Here is a 17,606-nt window from a genome sequence, read left to right on the forward strand (position 1 = left end):
AGTGGTGAGGGGGAAGGGGAGAATGGGGGGAAAGGTACAGGGAATAAAAAGCATAATAGGTAGGTACAAAATAGACAGGGAGAGGCTAAGAATTGTACAGGAAATGGAGAAGCTAAAAAACTTATATGTATGACCCATGGACATAAAATGTGGGGGGTGAGGGGGAACTGCTGGAGGGTGGGGATGACAGTGCAGGGAGGAGGGGGATGAAGGGGAGAAAAAAAATGGGACAACTGTAATAGCATAATCAATAAAATATACTTAAAAAAAAAAAGAAAACACAGCCAGAAAGAAATCATCAATGGCCAAGAAAACTTCAAGTAGTCAATTTTTGGTTGATTTCTGTTTTGAACTGCATTAATATCTCCCTCTGTTTACCCTTCAGTAAGGCCTGTGTTGGCAGTCACTTTGGGGGATAGAAGGAGTGTTGAGCAGAGAGGAGAAAGCAGTGACCAGAGGTGAAACGCTGAGCTGGGATCCAGAATGCACAGACAGAGACCAGAAAATGTAAGCCCAGACACTATCAGAACATTGGAAGGGAGGAAAGGCCCTGGATCTCTGACAGCACATGGCTCCAGCCATTTTTTTTTTTTTTTAATTTTTTTTATTGTTATGCAATTACAGTTGTATGCCTTTTCTCCCCATCCCTCTACCCCACCCCAGGTGAACCCACCTCCCTCCCCCCTCTCCACCCTCCCCCTTGGTTTTGTCCATGTGTCCTTTATAGTAGTTCCTGTAATACCCTCTTGCCACTATCCCCGCCCCCACCCCCACCCCCGCCCTGGCTATTGTTAGATTGTTCTTAACTTCAATGTCTCTGGTTATATTTTGTTTGCTTTTTTCTTCTATTGCTTATGTTCCAGTTAATGGTGAGATCATATGGTACTTGTCCCTCACTTCCTGGCTTATTTCACTTAGCATAATGCTCTCCAGTTTCATCCATGCTGTTGCAAAGGGTATAAGCTCCTTCTTTCTCTCTGCTGCGTAGAATTCCATTGTGTAAATATACCATAGTTTTTGGATCCACTCGTTTGCTGATGGGCACTTCGGTTACTTCCAGTACTTGGCTATTGTAAATTGTGCTGCTATGAACATTGGGGTGCACAGATTCTTTTGGATTGGTGTTTCAGTGTTCTTAGGGTATAATCCCAGCAGCGGAATTACTGGGTCAAAGGGCAGTTCCATTTTTAGTTTTCTGAGGAAATTCCATATTGTTTTCCACAGTGGCCTCACCAGTCTGCATTCCCACCAACAGTGCACAAGGGTTCCCTTTTCTCCACATCCTCTCCAACATTTGTTTGTGGATTTGTTTATGTTGGCCATTCTGACTGGTGTGAGATGATACCTCATTGTGGTTTTAATTTGCATCTCTCTGATGGCTAGTGATGCTGAGCATCTTTTCATATGTCTCTGGGCCCTCTGTATGTCTTCCTTGGAGAAGTGTCTGTTCAAGTCCTTTGCCCATTTTTTAATTGGGTTGTTTGTCTTCCTGGAGTGGAGTCGAGTGAGTTCTTTATATATTTTGGAGATCAGGCCCTTGTCTGAGGTATCGTTGGCAAATATGTTTTCCCATACTGTTGGTACTCTTTGTAATTTGGTGCTGTTTTCTTTAGCCATGCAGAAGCTTTTTATTTTGATGAGGTCCCATTTGTTTATTCTTTCCTTTATGTCCCTTGCTTTAGGGGATGTGTCTGTGAGGATGTTGCTGCGTGGAATGTCTGAGATTTTCCTGCCAATGTTTTCCTCAAGGACTTTTATGGTGTTACGGCTTATATTTAAGTCTTTTATCCATCTTGAGTTTATTTTCGTGTATGGCGTAAGTTGGTGATCGAGTTTCATTTTTTTGCACGTAGCTGTCCAGATCTCCCAACACCATCTGTTGAAGAGGCTGTTTTTGCTCCATTTTATGCTCCTGCCTCCTTTGTCAAATATTAATTGATCGTATAGACTTGAGTTTATTTCTGGGCTCTCTATTCTGTTCCATTGGTCTATGTGCCTGTTTTTATGCCAGTACCAGGCTGTTTTGATTACAGTGGCCTTGTAATACAGTTTGATATCAGGTATTGTGATCCCTCCTGCTTTGTTTTTCTTTCTCAAAATTGCTGCAGCTATTCGAGGTCGTTTATGGTTCCATATGAATTTCTGCAATGTTTGTTCTATATCTGTGAAATATGTCATGGGTACTCTAATAGGGATTGCATTGAATCTATAAATTGCTTTGGGTAGTATGGCCATTTTGATAATGTTGATTCTTCCAATCCATGAACATGGTACATGCTTCCATTTGTTTGTATCTTCCTTAATTTCTTTCTTCAGTGTTGTGTAGTTTTCTGAGTACAGGTCTTTTACCTCCTTGGTTAGGTTTATTCCTAGGTACTTTATTTTTCTTGTTGCTATATCGAATGGGATTTTTTTCCTGACTTCTGTTTCTGCAGTTTCGTTGCTGGTGTACAGGAATGCCTTTGATTTCTGGGTATTGACTCTGTATCCAGCTGTTTTGCCAAATTCATTTATTAGGTCGAGTAGTTTTTGAGTGGAGTCTATAGGGTTTTCCATGTACACTATCATGTCGTCTGCAAACAGTGACAGTTTCATTTCCTCCTTTCCAATTTGGATGCCTTTTATTGCTTTTTCTTGTCTGATTGCTGTGGCTAGGACTTCCAATACTATGTTGAATAGGAGTGGTGAGAGAGGGCATCCTTGTCTAGTTCCTGATCTTAGTGGGAAAGCTCTAAGTTTTTGTCCATTGAGTGTGATGTTGGCTGTAGGTCTCTCATATATGGCCTTAATTATGTTGAGGACTGCTCCCTTTATTCCCACTTTGCTGAGTGTTTTTATCAGAAATGGGTGCTGTATCTTATCAAATGCTTTTTCCGCATCTATTGATATGATCATGTGATTTTTGTCTTTGCTGTTGTTGATGTGATGTATTATGTTTATTGATTTGCGAATATTGTACCATCCTTGCATCCCTGGGATGAATCCCACTTGGTCATGGTGGATGATCTTTTTAATATATTGCTGGATGCGGTTTGCTAATATTTTGTTGAGAATTTTAGCGTCTATGTTCATCAGCGATATTGGCCTGAAGTTTTCTTTCTTCGTTGTGTCTTTATCTGGTTTTGGGATTAGGATGATGTTGGCTTCATAAAAAGAGTTTGGGAGTCTTCCATCAGTTTGGATTTTTTCGAATAGTCTGTGAAGGATAGGGGTTAGTTCTTCCTTAAATGCTTTGTAGAAATCTCCTGTGAAACCATCTGGTCCAGGGCTTTTGTGTGATGGGAGTTTCTTGATGACTGCTTCAATTTCCTTTGCTGATATTGGTCTGTTCAGGTTTTCTGTTTCTTCTTCAGTCAGTTTTGGAAGATTATATTTTTCTAGAAATGTGTCCATTTCATCTAGGTTTTCAAATTTCTTAGCATACAGGTCTTCATAGTAATTTCTTACGATCCTTTGTATTTCTGTGGTATCAGTTGTAATCTCTCCACTTTCATTTCTAATTCTGTTTATTTGGATCCTCTCTCTTTTCTTTTTGATGAGCCTACTTAAAGGCTTGTCAATTTTGTTTATCTTTTCAAAGAACCAGCTCCTGGATTCATTGATCCTTACAATTGTGCTTTTAGTCTCTATGTCATTTAGTTCTGCTCTGATCTTGGTTATTTCCTTCCTTCTGCTTGCTCTGGGCTGTTTTTGTTGTTGTTCCTCCAGTTCTTGTAGGCGTAGGGTTAGGTTGTTTGTGTGAACTGTTTCTAACTTCTTAAGGTAGGCCTGTATTGCTATGAACTTCCCTCTCAGGACTGCCTTTGCTGTGTCCCATAGGTTTTGGGTTGTTGTGAGTTCGTTTTCATTTGTTTCCAGGAAGTTTTTGATTTCTTCCCTAATCTCGTTCTTGACCCATTCATTGTTTAATAGCATGCTATTCAGTCTCCATGCTTTTGAGTGTTTTGGGTTTTTACCCTTGGCGTTGGTTTCTAGTTTCAGACCCTTGTGGTCAGAGAAGATGCTTGATATGATTTCAATTTTCTTGAATTTGTTGAGGCTTGCTTTGTGTCCTATCATGTGGTCTATCTTTGAAAAAGTTCCATGGACACTTGAAAAGAACGTGTATTTTGCTTCTTTGGGATGAAAAGCTCTGTATATATCAGTTAAGTCCATTTCCTCTAAGGTATTGTTAAGTGACACAATATCTTTGTTGATCTTTTGTTTGGAAGACCTGTCCATTTTTGATAGTGGGGTGTTAAAATCCCCTACTATAATTGTGTTGCTGTCAATATCTTTCTTGAAATCCTCCAATATTTTCTTTATGTATTTGGGTGCTCCTGTGTTGGGTGCATATATATTTACAATGTTTATGTCTTCTTGGTGGATTCTTCCTTTGAGTATTATGAAGTGACCTTCTGGGTCTCTCTTTATGGCCCTTCTTTGGAAGTCTATTTTGTCTGATATGAGTATTGCTACCCCTGCTTTTTTTTCCTGTCCGTTTGCTTGGAAAATTTGTTTCCAGCCCTTCACTTTCAGTCTGTGTAAGTCTTTTGTCCTGAGATGGGTTTCTTGTAGGCAGCATATGTGTGGGTCATGTTTTCTTATCCATTCAGCTGTTCTATGTCTTTTGATTGGAGCATTTAATCCATTTACATTTAAGGTTATTATCGATAGGTAGTTATTCATTGCCATTATTTCCTACCTGTGTTCCTGTGTCTTTCTCTTTTCCTTCCTTTCCTTAAAGCAGTCCCTTTAGCATCTCTTGCAGAGCTGGTTTGGTGGAGCTGTATTCTTTTAGACTTCTTTTGTCTGGGAAGCTCTTTATTTGGTCTTCTATCTTGATTGAGAGCCTTGCTGGGTAAAGTAGTCTTGGTTGGAGGCCTCTGGTTCTCATTACTTGGAATATTTTTTGCCATTCTCTTCTGGCTTGGAGCGTTTCCATTGAGAAGTCAGTTGCTAACCTTATTGGGGCTCCCTTGTATGTTACTTCCTTTTTCTCCCTTGCTGCCTTTAAGATCCTCTCTTTGTCTTGGAAATTTGCCATTTTAATTATGATGTGTCTTGCAGTGGGTCTCTTTGGGTTCCTCTTGTTTGGGACTCTCTGTGATTCCTGGATTTGGGTGACTTTTTCTCTCCTCAGATTAGGGAAATTTTCCATCATTACTTTTTCAAACAGGTTTTCTATCCCTTGCTCTTCTTCTTCTCCTTCTGGTATTCCTATTATACGGATATTGTTACGTTTCATGTTGTCCTGCATTTCCCTTATTGCCTCTTCATTCTTTCTGAGCCTCTTTTCCTTTTCTTGCTCCTTCTGGGTGTTTTTTTCTACTTTATCCTCCAGCTCGCTGATCCGATCCTCTGCTTCATCAAGTCTGCTTTTAATTCCTTCTACTGTGTTCTTCAATTCAGAAATTGTATTCTTCATTTCCGCTTGGCTCTTGTTGATATTTTCTATTTCCTTTTTCATGTTGATATAGTTTGCAGTGAGTTCATTGTAGTTTCCTTGTAGTTTCTGGTAGTTCTCTTTGAGCTCAGAGAGCTCAGTGAGTTTCCTGATGACCATTGCTTTGAACTCAGTATCTGATAGTTGACTTGCCTCTTTTTCGGTTAGTATTCTTTCTGAGACTTCCTCCTTTCCTTTCATTTGGGAATTGTTTCTTTGTCTTCCCATTGTTTGTGAGGTTCTTCTTGTTGGCCTCTGCGTCTTAAATTGCTTTGTTCTGACTCCCTGGATTTATGATATGAACTTCTATGGTAGAATGCCAAAGGGATTCGGTGGTGCTGTCTCCTTACTCTCCTGTGCTCACTGGTCTTGAGCTGACGTTTATGTGTTTAACAGGGTCTATCTCTAGTCTTTTCAGCACTCCAGGTTTTGTTGTCTCACCGTCAGATCTTTCAGTGTCCTCTATCTTTGGTCTCTGATCTTCGTATATGCTAGAATACTGTTGGCTGTTCGCTCTGCTCCTCAGATCAGCCAGCTCCAGCCATTTTAATTTAGCTGTTAAGGGAAAGGGTGACTCAAGAAGCTGGAAAAGATGGGGCCAATCTACTCAGCAGCCCCATACTTGTGTTAGGAAAGGTGGGCAACAGGGAGAAGTAAGCAGACACCAAGATTGAAACCACTTTAATGCTCCCTACAGGGCAATGGCCTCGTAACAAAAACTTGAAGACTTCATGTTGACATTGCCCATGAAGAGTTAGAGTACAAAAACATTTTTCCAGTGTCCCTGTTGGAAATCTAGGACCATTCTTTTCAGGCTGCAGGCGGGAAAACTCTAGCACAAGAATCTCATGGATTTGACTGGGTCCACAGCAGGTCAGGAGTCACCCCCACCTGTGACAGTCACAGGTAGGTGGCCCTGAGGCCACTTCCACAGCAGGGGTTTGCAAATATTTTTTGTAAGAGCCGGATAGTAAATTTGTTAGATTTGGTGAGCCAAGAGGCAAAGTCAAGGATAATAAGTAGGTATCTATATAACCAGAGAGAAAACAAGTTTCCACATTTATAATGAATTCAAAATAACTGCACACATTTTTTTGTGATACAGATCTACTAATGAGAAGAATAAAAAAAATTGGATAGTATTTTGCTTCATTGTGGTTCAAAGTGAGTGTTTCCTAACATCAAATTAATTGCAAATGTTCAGCTATAGAGTCCATTCTTAGCTCATGGACCACACAAAAATAGGTACAGGCTAGATATGGCTCCAAATCCCTGCGATATAGCTACCACTGTGTGAAGCAATGTGAACTCTGGGTGCTCTGTTCCGAGAGTCTGTCGTGTAATTATGCCCTCCTTCAGAAGTCAGAGACCTGGAGGGGACTTGGGAATAGCTCTTGAAAGATTCAGATGTTCCTCAAACACATCAGTCTAGAACCCAGTGATTGAAATAACCATTCTTTCAGCCAGTATTTTCTGAGCACATACTATCATATGGTCACAGGCTCTAGGGACATAGTGGTGAGCAGGACAGGTGAGCTTCCTTCCTCCAAAGGGGACAAGACAGCAAACAAGAATTTTAAAAATTTTAACTGTCAGCATGGGACAGCCTTAAGAGAAGGTATTAGGAGAGTGACTGGGATAAGGAGTTACTCTGAATAAAGTAATTCAGTAAGAATTCCTTTTTCTCAACGTCCTTATCAATCCTTGTTTTAGCAAACATTCTGTATTTGTCCAGCATGACGGGGGAGGTATGGAACAGAGCGCTGCCGTGTTTATCTGCCCCCCTGCTTCTCGGCAGGGTGAATCTTCTCTCCGCATGCTCACGCCCTCTCTTTCCGCAGAGACTTGTAGGTAAATAGATAGTCTTTCAGTTTTCCTCTTCTGTTAATTCCTGGTTAATTTTCCGTTTGTTTTCTTTTCCACTTTTTCTTACTGCTTTGTTGGTGCAGTTATAAAGCTTTAGATATTAATAACCCTTTATTGGTGATACCACGGCAAATATCCTCTCCCAGCCCACGGCTAATCTTCTAACTTTGTGGTGTCTTTGTTTACAGGAAGATTTTAGCTTGTAAATATCCGGTAACTAATCTACATTATTCTGTATTATGTAAGAGCTGGTCATTAGCTGCCTGTCTTGATGGGCAAATTGAAAGAGTCACAGGTTTTGAGGTTAAACTTTCATTCCATCCCTGTCAGCTGTGTGTTGTCCAAATGCACAATGTCTCAGAGCCTCCACTTCCTCATCTACAAAATGAGAACACTTCCTCCCTGGCAGATTCGTTGTGAGAATCACATTAAGAGAACACGTAAATGCGGCCCCCCCCTAGCGCCGTGGCCCCCTCTCTTGCACTCTTCCTGAAGGCCTTTTATTCCCCATAGTGCTATGTGCAGAGTCAATACTTCGATTTTGTTTATTGTGTTGGTTAAATTAAGTTTATTTTTAAAATGCTTATGAAGTGCCAAGTATAATTATATGCACTTAATTGACTAAAATGTGGAAGACAGGACCAGAAAAACAGTTTAGCAAGATTAAACTGTTTTTCTGGCTTCCCTTGGACTAAAGAAGTAGCAGTTATAATAGTAAGTGGCACAGTTAATGAGATTTGTAAACATTCTTTTGAGTGAAAGTTATATTTTGAAAGCTTAGAAACACATTTATACAGTCAACCCTAACACAAAAATTATCTAACAGCATGCCGTAAAAGATATTTGTAATTAGTTTTGAGAGGAAAAAAATCACAAACCAATGTGAACAGGTAAGCCTCAACCATTTGATAAAAAATGAGTTTTATATGGAATAAATTCATGGTGAAAATGTTAACAAAAATTTATTAGTTACTGCCAGCTTTTATTTAAGATTTTAAAAAAGTATCTTCCAGCTCCTCTGATTGTTGAACATATTATATACGTATGCTTTAAATTTAGAGAATAAAAAGAGAGCTACTAAAAATTCCAATGGCCGTTTACGCCCCAGACACACATACCTGTATCTTTCTGATGCCCAGGGGCCTGCATCCCAGCCAGCAACCCACGGCTGAACAGAGACAACCTGCACTCACGGCCCCACCCCCACAGGCCAGGGCACCTGCACGCTCCCGTCTGACCCGCACCACGGCCCTGTGAGTTAGGTACTGCTGCTCTCCACAGAGCAGGGGACTGACACTCGGACAGGGCATGCCACTTGCCCCCACCCAGGACCCAGGGGGGCGGAACTTTAACCTCTGACCTCACGTGTAAAACTAGGGCACCACCGACCCCAGCTAGAAAAAATTAAACTAAAAATGCGTGCTGTGGCGTGCACACACGGCAAACACTCTGCACACTGACGCTGCCTCTGATTCGTGGGCAGACGCTGACACCATGTTTGAAAGCCTGTCCACTTGCTCCCGCTAAAGACAAGGAAGTGGCCACCGTGCAGACGGACTTAAACACGGAGCGTGAGCCACCTCACCAGAGGCCTTCAGCTCATTTACACTTGGATTTCCTTCCCTGCCCCCCGGGGTGGGGGGCAGGGAGAAACCTGCAGACCAGCATCCCATCCCCACTCTGTGTGCAGATTCTAACAGAAATCATGTCAACAGGAACCATTGTATTTAACAAACTGCACGACGCGTTACTGCGCTGTTTATACGATGCAAATAGAGTCTTGTTTTATTTCACTGTTCTGCTAAATTCACATGTCTGCTTCGTTTTAATTGTAGGCCCCTGGAAGAGCTTCCCATGCTTTATTGAATACTGTCGAATGTGCATATTCAGCGAGGCAATCAAGATGGCAAACCTGAAATATGACCTAGATGGTGTCCATTTAGGCACAGATGACGGTGGCCGCAAGAACTGCTCACCAAATACTTCCCGCTCTCTGACTTCTGTCCTCTCGCACTGGGTAGGGCCCAGCGACCGGCTCTGGCCCTGGATTGTCAGCAGGAGTGCTGTGTGTGGCTTCCAGCCAGGGCATTTAATAAAGCCATGAGAAACCCCCAGGGCACTCACCCTTCTGTGGAGGTGACAGGAGATGTTCCAGATGGTGGCTGCACTGCCAACTGGCAATGGATACAGAGCATGAGCGAGAAATAAATCTTTGTTGGGATGAGCCCTGAGATCCGAGGGTTGCTTGTGATCACGGCATAAACTAGCGTCTCCTGCCCTTTACCCCAAATGGTGCCGGGAGAAAGGGCTTGGTGTCTCTCGTGATAAGTTAGCAGATTTGTATAATTTAGTATCTGATGCTAAATGTTATTATCTTGTCAGGGAAAGGCCCCTAAGCCCATAGTTCACTTGGACCCCAATCATCAGGTCCAACATCTGAATTAAATAGGCCAAGCAAAATTGAAGAGGGAAAGTTACAGTTGTAACCTTCCCAACTGCCAGTTCTAATTTATTGATCTGTCCAAGTTCTTAGTTGTAAACAACAGAAACCACTCTGGCTGGTTAAGTAGAAAACAGATTGATTAATGATCTATTCACCTACAAAATTGTAAGGACAGAAACACCTCTCTATGTGCCAGTGTAGACCGCTCTGCCCACCACTGGGCACAGACACAGCGGCTCCTCTCACCCCCGGGCGCTGGGTGCCTCTGCTAGAATCTCGGCCACCGGGCCATGCTGTGGTCCTTGCGCCACTTGAATTTCTAAGGTACAATGCAAACTCTCACATACCTGTTTCTGGATTGTGAGGCCTAAAGTGCACGGGTGCAAGGAAAAGTTGGAAAAATATGTTTCTGGCTTTTTCTTAGGCAGGTAGAGAATTTCTCAAGCACAGGAAAGAAATTCAAAGGTGTGGTCAAAAAGAACGATAAACACCCACCTCGTCTGTGGGCATGGATACTATGGGTAACTAAGGTCTCAGTGCTCGAGTCAGCCCATAACAAAGCACCCAGAGCCGTCCTGGTTCCTGCAGCTCTTCCCTCAGTTCTACCCCGGACCCTTCCGATGAATCCCTGGTTTTACTAGTTTCCGTTGGGTTCTGTCACTTGCAACCCAGACAGTCCCCATACAGAGGTAATCGTACTTAAAGAATCCCAAACTAGCCAGTTGCAAACAGGGCTGTAAATATTCAGATGCTCTGAAGAATTTTTTAGATCTGTGTGTGTGTGTGTGTGTGTGTGTGAAGTACCTTTCCGCACTTTACAGGAAAAAAATCAAACAAAAAACACAAGACCCCAACTCTGGTTTGAGATTCCTGATTGGGATCATGGGCTGCATACTGACTATATATGTTCTCTGCTAAAAGTCCTTACCTGCTTCTGTAAGCAGAGGTACACCTCCCTGAGCAGTGATAATATCAGTTATGTGAAACGTATTTTTAAAAATTGGTTTAGTGGGTAGCTTTTCCCCTGTCAACTGTTTTGAAATAAAACCTCCTTAAGAGGCTGAAACTTAAAAAAAAGATAAGTCCTCACAAATAACTTCTCCTAGACAGACAAACAAACCACCACAGTGGCGTCGATCTCGTGTGCATATCCCACCCGAATAAAAATATCAGAAGTGTATGCAAGGTGCCAATGTCGTGCCAAATGCCACTTGGAAATAAGGTTATCTGTAAGAACACATCTAGATAGAGAAATAGTTAACCAACAAAGAAATTCACACACACCGAAGCATAGATGCTAGACTTGGGTGTTAGTAAAAACAAAACAAAAACCCCACACTCTATTCCTAGGTGTTCCCATCCAAGATCCTTGAACTGGACTAGTTAAAATAATAGAATTAATATGGGAAAAGCAAAAACCTATGAGCAAAACTGTGCAATAATTATACCGAATAGTTAAGGAATGTCAAGAACTTGATTTCATGGGGTAACTTAGAGGTTTCCTCTTTCCCTAAAAATGGCTTCAAGGACAGGGACGTGGCTCTTGGGCTATTTACGGCTTGTGGCTCCAACTGGCTGGACTAGGGTGAATATCTAAGAGATGCAGCTGGGAGTCAAGCGAGGGAGATGAGGCTTGTTATGGTAGCACTTCAGGGAGAAGGTCAAAGAAAGCTGGGATTTCCAGAGCAGTCCTCCCCCTTCTCTCGAGCTTGACCACCATGCCATCACCGAGCTCCCTTGACTCCAGAGTCAGCCGTGAAGAAAACAGAAGACAGCAATACAGTTGTGTTCATTGCGGATGTCAAGACCAACAAGCACCAGCTCACACAGGCTGTGAAGAGGCTCTATGACATTGACGTGGCCAAGGTCAATGCCCTGCTCAGGCCTGAGGGAGAGAAGAAGGCATTGGTTCGACTGGCTCCTCACTATGATGTTTTGGATGTTGCCAACAAAATTGGGGTCATCTAAACTGAGTCCAGCTGGCTAATACTAAATATAAACATTTTTCATGTAGAAAAGAAAATTTGTATAAATAGAACTATTTTTAAATGGAGTCAGAGCCACCATCCCAGAGGAAAGGCTTCACATGTCTTACTCCTTGACACTTTGGAATGTTTGACTTGGGCAACAGGGGCTTTGGACTGGGTCAAGCCACCTTCATTTTATAAACAACCGTTTGTAAAGCTAACAGGCCAGCAGACCTCCCCTCACAAGGACTGATGCTTATGAACATCTTCGGCATCAGCGACCGGCTGTGTACAGCCAAAGAGTAACTTCGCTTGTTGACACCAATAGAAATTCCTTTCTCCTATTCATGTAATTATTTCCCTTCCTCTTCTCAAAAAAACCCTTGCCTTCACCCCGTAACCAGAACACTATTTGGGTTTCTGCCTGAATCTGTGTTTCCCAAATAGCTATTCTTTGATCTCAAACACTTGTTGCCTTTCACTTCAGATTTTATTTTTAGGGGTAGGCTGGTAGATTCCAGCCTCAGTGTGTGTCTCGGGGTAAATGAAGCAGGCTCTTGTTGCTTTCTACGAATCACAGAATAAAGAGCCAAACTACTTATAAGCACAAGGACTCCAAAGGTATTGCAGCACAGATGGAAAAACTCAAGTGCCTACCACCCTTGACAGTCTCCAGTTTAACGACAGGGCTCCGATTCTCTTCACAGACTAAAAAGGAAACCCAGTTCAAGAAAACTGATAAGGCTTTCTTTTCCGTGGGGAAAATGGACAAGGCAAATTGCTCTCAAAAACCTAAAAGCTCCACTGCCAATTGTTGAAAAACAAGGGAGCCTACATTGGCTGTTCTTTCTGCCCACAGAACGCTCTCAGAGGAACTGCAGGGTTGGGAAGGAGTGCAGAGGCCTATTCCCCATCTCAGGCCCATCAAAGTTCTAATCAAAACCTGCCTTTCTCTTTGTGAAACTAAGCAGCTGCTATTTCACACCCACATATTGCTGGAGAGCATTCAATTACCCTCAACGACTTTGTTTAAAATGAAAAGGCTTTGCCTCCTGAGGACAGTGTGAGAGGATTGATTAATGTTGGGCAGAAGTGTAAGTACACAGAACAATCCGAAGTACTGGAAGCTACAGCTGGGCCAAATTTTACAAGCAACTCAAATCTAACTTCACGTTTTAGGTAAAGAATAAGGACTTTTAAGGCAATTGGATAAGTCAAGGGGCATACTGTGCCATTTTCTTCCCTCTTCCTTTCTGATGATAAACACAGAACTAGAAAACTAGGAGGAAGATGAGAAGTGATGAAGAAAAACCAATTTTTGCCATATGGGTTTTCAGGAGAAGAGGAAACATTTTATTTTTCTTTCTGGCACATTGTGCCAAAGGATCTGTGACTAACAAACCAAGCCAGCGCATTGCTGGGTTCTGTGGCTCTGTAACTCAGAAGTCACTTTTCTATCCAACATATTAAATGTCAAGGAAAATATCTCCGATAACAGAGGAGAAATTTCTTCAGGGAGTTTGGTTGCTGTATGAGTGCCTTCCCTGTGCAAATGAGCCACATACTTTGCTGCTGCCCTTCAGGTGAGTTGCCAGCCTGTACGGGAAACATCTACCCAAGACGACATAATGCAGCAAAAATCATGGAGAACCGTATCTTGGTCCTCTATAAATGCCCCCCAAAAGAACTTTACCCATGTAATCATAGTAAATGTCTATTTAAGGGAAAAAAAATCAGAAACACACACACAAAACAGAGAAAAGGGAAAAGGAAGAAAAAGAATCACAGATATTTTGATGCATGCGTGGTATGCAGAACCAGGAGACTAAGAGCTCTGATGGAGTCGAAAAGGGCAGTATTTCTCCATCATGCATCCTGAGTCCTCACCTCATTCATTCACAATGCTCTGAGATTAGAACCCCTGATGTGGAAGGGGATTCACACGGAGAGCGAGTTCTTGCATGGCTTGGTGAAAAGGGGGAAAGAATTACCGGCAAGGGCTACACTTCACTTCTCTTTCTTATAGTGATTATTTTCTTTCAGAAAAGCATAAGCTATGATCAATGTGGCAATATAATGGCTGGATTTTTGTTTTTCTAACACCTGCAAAGGAAGCAAATTGGCAAGAAACAGCAAACCAATTATTTCATGCAGGTATTCATCCATCCAGAAAGCCACGCTCAAAATAGATGGAACTTTTTCTCCTTCACCAACCAGTCCAGTAGGTGCCTACGGTGAGAACCCAAGAACCTAAACAACATTGTGTATCATTATTCTCAACAGACCAAAGTTAAGTAAAATAAGATCCAAGGAGTTTAACACATAACTTCCAAACTTTAACTATACCAATTATTTAATGGTGCACTCAGCTTACATTTCAGCACATCTTGATGGGAGGCTAAGAAGGAACAAGATTCCTGCCCCAGGGATACTGAGCTCTGTTCCCAGAAGTGGGAGAACAGATCAGATAACAGGTCTTTCCAGTTTTGAGGAACATTTTAATCCAGCTTAAAAAGGGGGGAGGGGGGTGGGGAGAATGAAACAAATTCGAGTCTCACTGTCTAGGAATTTGGGAAAGTTAGAATGTATACCCTGAAAATAAGTAAATAAATAAATAGAGCTAGGGAGAAGGAAATCCAGGGAAAATTTTGCCCTAGGAGGCTAAAAATTTAATATATTAAAAATAGCGATAAACTCACTTCTTTCTTATATATTTTTAAGCAGACATTTAGAGTTATGGATAACAAGTTGCAATAGATTCTTCTCTCTTTCACACATGGGTGTGCAGGAGTAAGCATTTACTAGATGTCACTTAGGGAAACACCATCCTTTCCATCAAGAACAACTCTGGAGACAAAACATTCGATCTGAAATGAATTAGGAGGTCACAACATATGCGAAGCAATCACAAATTGGGAATGCATTTCTGTCGCCATCTGAAACTGGGGGAAGATCAGCATGCAAGAAGGACCGATATGGGAAAGTTTCCAGGCGATATCCTTGATCTGAATGTTCAAGGATGGAAAGGAAATAGGTTATAACAACAAATTATATACGGGGAATGGCTGAGGCTAATGATTTGGAGCAGATTAGTGAAAATTAAAGCTACCATTATTGAGTGCTTACAACATGCCACACTCCATACAAATATTTCCTGTTGTTTTTTCTAAGTTAATTTTAACAAAACTGAGCCCCAGGGCCCAGGCTCAGATCTCCCATCTTTGTTGGCTCCCTCCCTCCCTAGTTGATCCCTACAGTCTTGTGGCTTTAGGGGCCCTGCACTGATGACACCCACATTTCTATCTTCAGCCTGCACACTTTCTCCAACTCCAGATCTGTATGTCCAACTGCCTGTTGGACGTTTTCACCTGGATGTCTAAAGAACATCTCACACTCACCATGTTTAAAACCAAACTCCTGATTTCCATCCATTCCCCCCAAAACAAAAAAACTAAACAATAACGACAACAGAAAACTACTCCTCCCTCATCGACCTTCAGCATACATCCAGCAGCGACCACTTCTCTCTCACAGCTGCGCTTCTGCTGCCTCTCCTCTCTGCGCCACCTCCACCGTCTCCAGCCTGGATCGCTGCAGCCTCCTAAAGGTGGTGGCATGAACTTCCCCTCCAGCGGCCCTCTGAGTCTGTGTACTCCAGACTTTTACACGTGGTGTTGCCAAACTTTTACACATGTAGGACTGGCTCCAGTCACAGACACTGGTGTCTGAAATGGAGACTAAGAATGATTCTTGGACAGGTGGTAACAGAAACAACAGAGGCTAAGAGCGGATGTGAAAGGGAGGGTACAGGGTGGGGTTGAGGGTATCAAAGATGGGACATCTGAGAACATCCAGGGAGACAAAATAATCTGAACTGTTAAGAAATATCAAGTCCTAGGTCAAATGTTCCCTCTCTGTTAGCCTTTCTTGACCCTCCAGGTAGAGTTCAAGACCTTAATTATAGCATTGGTCACATTACCAGAGGCCTGAGCTGAGTGCCTCCCCAACTAGGCTTTGAACTCGTTGTGTGTCCCCAGCACCTGATGCAGCACCTGGGGCCTGGTAAACCCTGGGCCACAGTGCACTGGATGCACGACGTGGGATCGTGGGAGGTGCATTCGGAGCAAGGAGAAGGAAGAGGCTGCATTCCTCTCCAAGACCGAGTGAGGACTGTACATAGGAAGTAAGGTTTTGGAGATAGAAAAAAGCATTCGGGCTTACAAAGGAAGCTAAAGAACGCTGATGGGACCCCGGTGGTGGGGAAAGACGGAGGAGGGCAAGGCTTGAAGAGGAGGTGGAGGAAAGGACAGCAGAAGAAATAACTGGGGCCCTGGGGGGTGGATGTGATATTGAAAAGTAGGTTAGAACTAGGAAGCTAAAGAATGCAGCAGACTCAACGGAAGAGTTTTTCTCCAAGCTCATACCCGCAGTTCTGAATCTTCTCATTCCCAAGTACCAAGTACATTTCTGAGCTCCAAAAGGAGGGTGGGAGGCCAGAGGCTCAATCATCTGAGGTTAAAACTGGACTATTTAGTGAGGGGTGAGCCAAGAGGTTAATGAGGTAGGAAGATCAACACTGTGGACTGTTGTAAGACAAACCCAGGTTGCTATTTGTCTTCCAGGTGCCAATTAACTCCCCATTAAGTGGGTGCTGGGGGCTCAACTTCTCACCCCGCGCCAGCCACCATGCCGTCCCCGGTGTAATTCAAGGGAGAGTCGGCTGGACAGTGGACCTTCCTCGCCGCGATGAAGGTAGTATTAAAGCAATTCGCAGTAGATACCCACCCAGCTTTGTCCACGCCTCGAGGACAGAACTGGGGAGAACACAGATTATAAACAAAATCACTTCTTTTCTTTCAGTTCCCATCACCCATACTCTCCCCTCACTCAAATGTAAGTAAGCTCGGTGAGAGCCTTGTCCTTCGCCGCTGCATGCCCGCAGAGCTGCGGGGCTGGCACGCAGTGGACGCTCAGCAAACAGTGGTTGCACACTGAATGGACTCCGCTCAGTTCCACTTCGTTATATTGAAGGACGCCACCACTGGAGCCGCCGAAGAGAGCGCAGGGTTAAGACTATTGTGAAGGTCCCAGTGGGACGGCCTGCGAAGCCGGGCGCGGAGGGCTCTGCAGGGCGGTCGAGAAGGGGATTCGAATCTAGGGCCCAAGACTGCACGGTTTGCAACTGACCTTCCAGCGGGGAAGCCCGCGCGGGGCGCAGCAGCCCGGCTCCGGCGTACGGCTCCCACCGCCCCCCGGCGGCGCTCGGCGCCCGCTGCGCACGTAGGTCACCTGCCTCCTGCTGGCGCCGCGCCGCGGGCCGGGCGCGGGCTGCAGGTGCGCCGCGGGCAGCCGAGGGGCCGGGTTCTGCGGGGTGCTGCGGGCTGGGGGTCGGGGCCCGGCGCGCCGCAGCTCCGCGCACAGCCGCAGGCCCACTAGCAGCGCGGCGCCCAGCAGACACCGGCTCAGGGAGCTGCAGCCCCTCCCGGGCGACTTCTCCCTGGCCATGGCCGGGGCAGACCCCAGGGCTGCGTTCAGCGGCCCGGCACTGGCCGACAGCAGGGATGCGGCCCCGCCGCCCTGGGCTGCCAACTGTGGGAACACCCCCGGAGCCGGGGCGCGGACTCAGACCCGCCTCCCCTCCTCCCGTCCAAGGAAGCCTCGGCGTAACCTTATCCTGCCCAAGCGCTCCCGGACGCTGGAAGAGGCGAAGCGCGGAGGGCCAAGCGGGACCCCGGGGGTGCGGGCGGGTCCGTTGGGCAAGAACCTGAGCCTGGCATCACCTCGAAGGTCCCTAAGGAGCCTCCCTCCACCCCGGCCTCCAGGGCCCGCGGAACTGAAAGCCTCATTGCCAGAAAAAGCGCACTCCTAAGGGGAGAGATCCTGGGCCGCAACTTCATTTTCTAGT

At 44.3% G+C, this 17,606-nt stretch overlaps 1 protein-coding gene across 2 annotated transcripts in view; it reads right to left on the reverse strand.

Annotated features, from left to right (window-relative positions):
- The window catches only part of METTL24 (methyltransferase like 24), a 105,196-nt gene extending 87,933 nt beyond the window's left edge, over positions 1–17,263 (reverse strand). For both annotated transcript variants that reach the window (XM_053914264.1, XM_053914262.1), the window contains exon 1: positions 16,889–17,263. In XM_053914264.1, coding sequence (XP_053770239.1) covers positions 16,889–17,206 — 318 coding nt within the window. In that variant the 5' untranslated portion in view covers positions 17,207–17,263. The remainder of the gene's footprint in view (positions 1–16,888) is intronic.
- Positions 17,264–17,606: the final 343 nt, after the last annotated feature.

The sequence above is a fragment of the Desmodus rotundus genome, chromosome 11 (assembly GCF_022682495.2).
Source record: "Desmodus rotundus isolate HL8 chromosome 11, HLdesRot8A.1, whole genome shotgun sequence".
In the NCBI taxonomy this organism is placed as follows: Eukaryota; Metazoa; Chordata; class Mammalia; order Chiroptera; family Phyllostomidae; genus Desmodus; species Desmodus rotundus.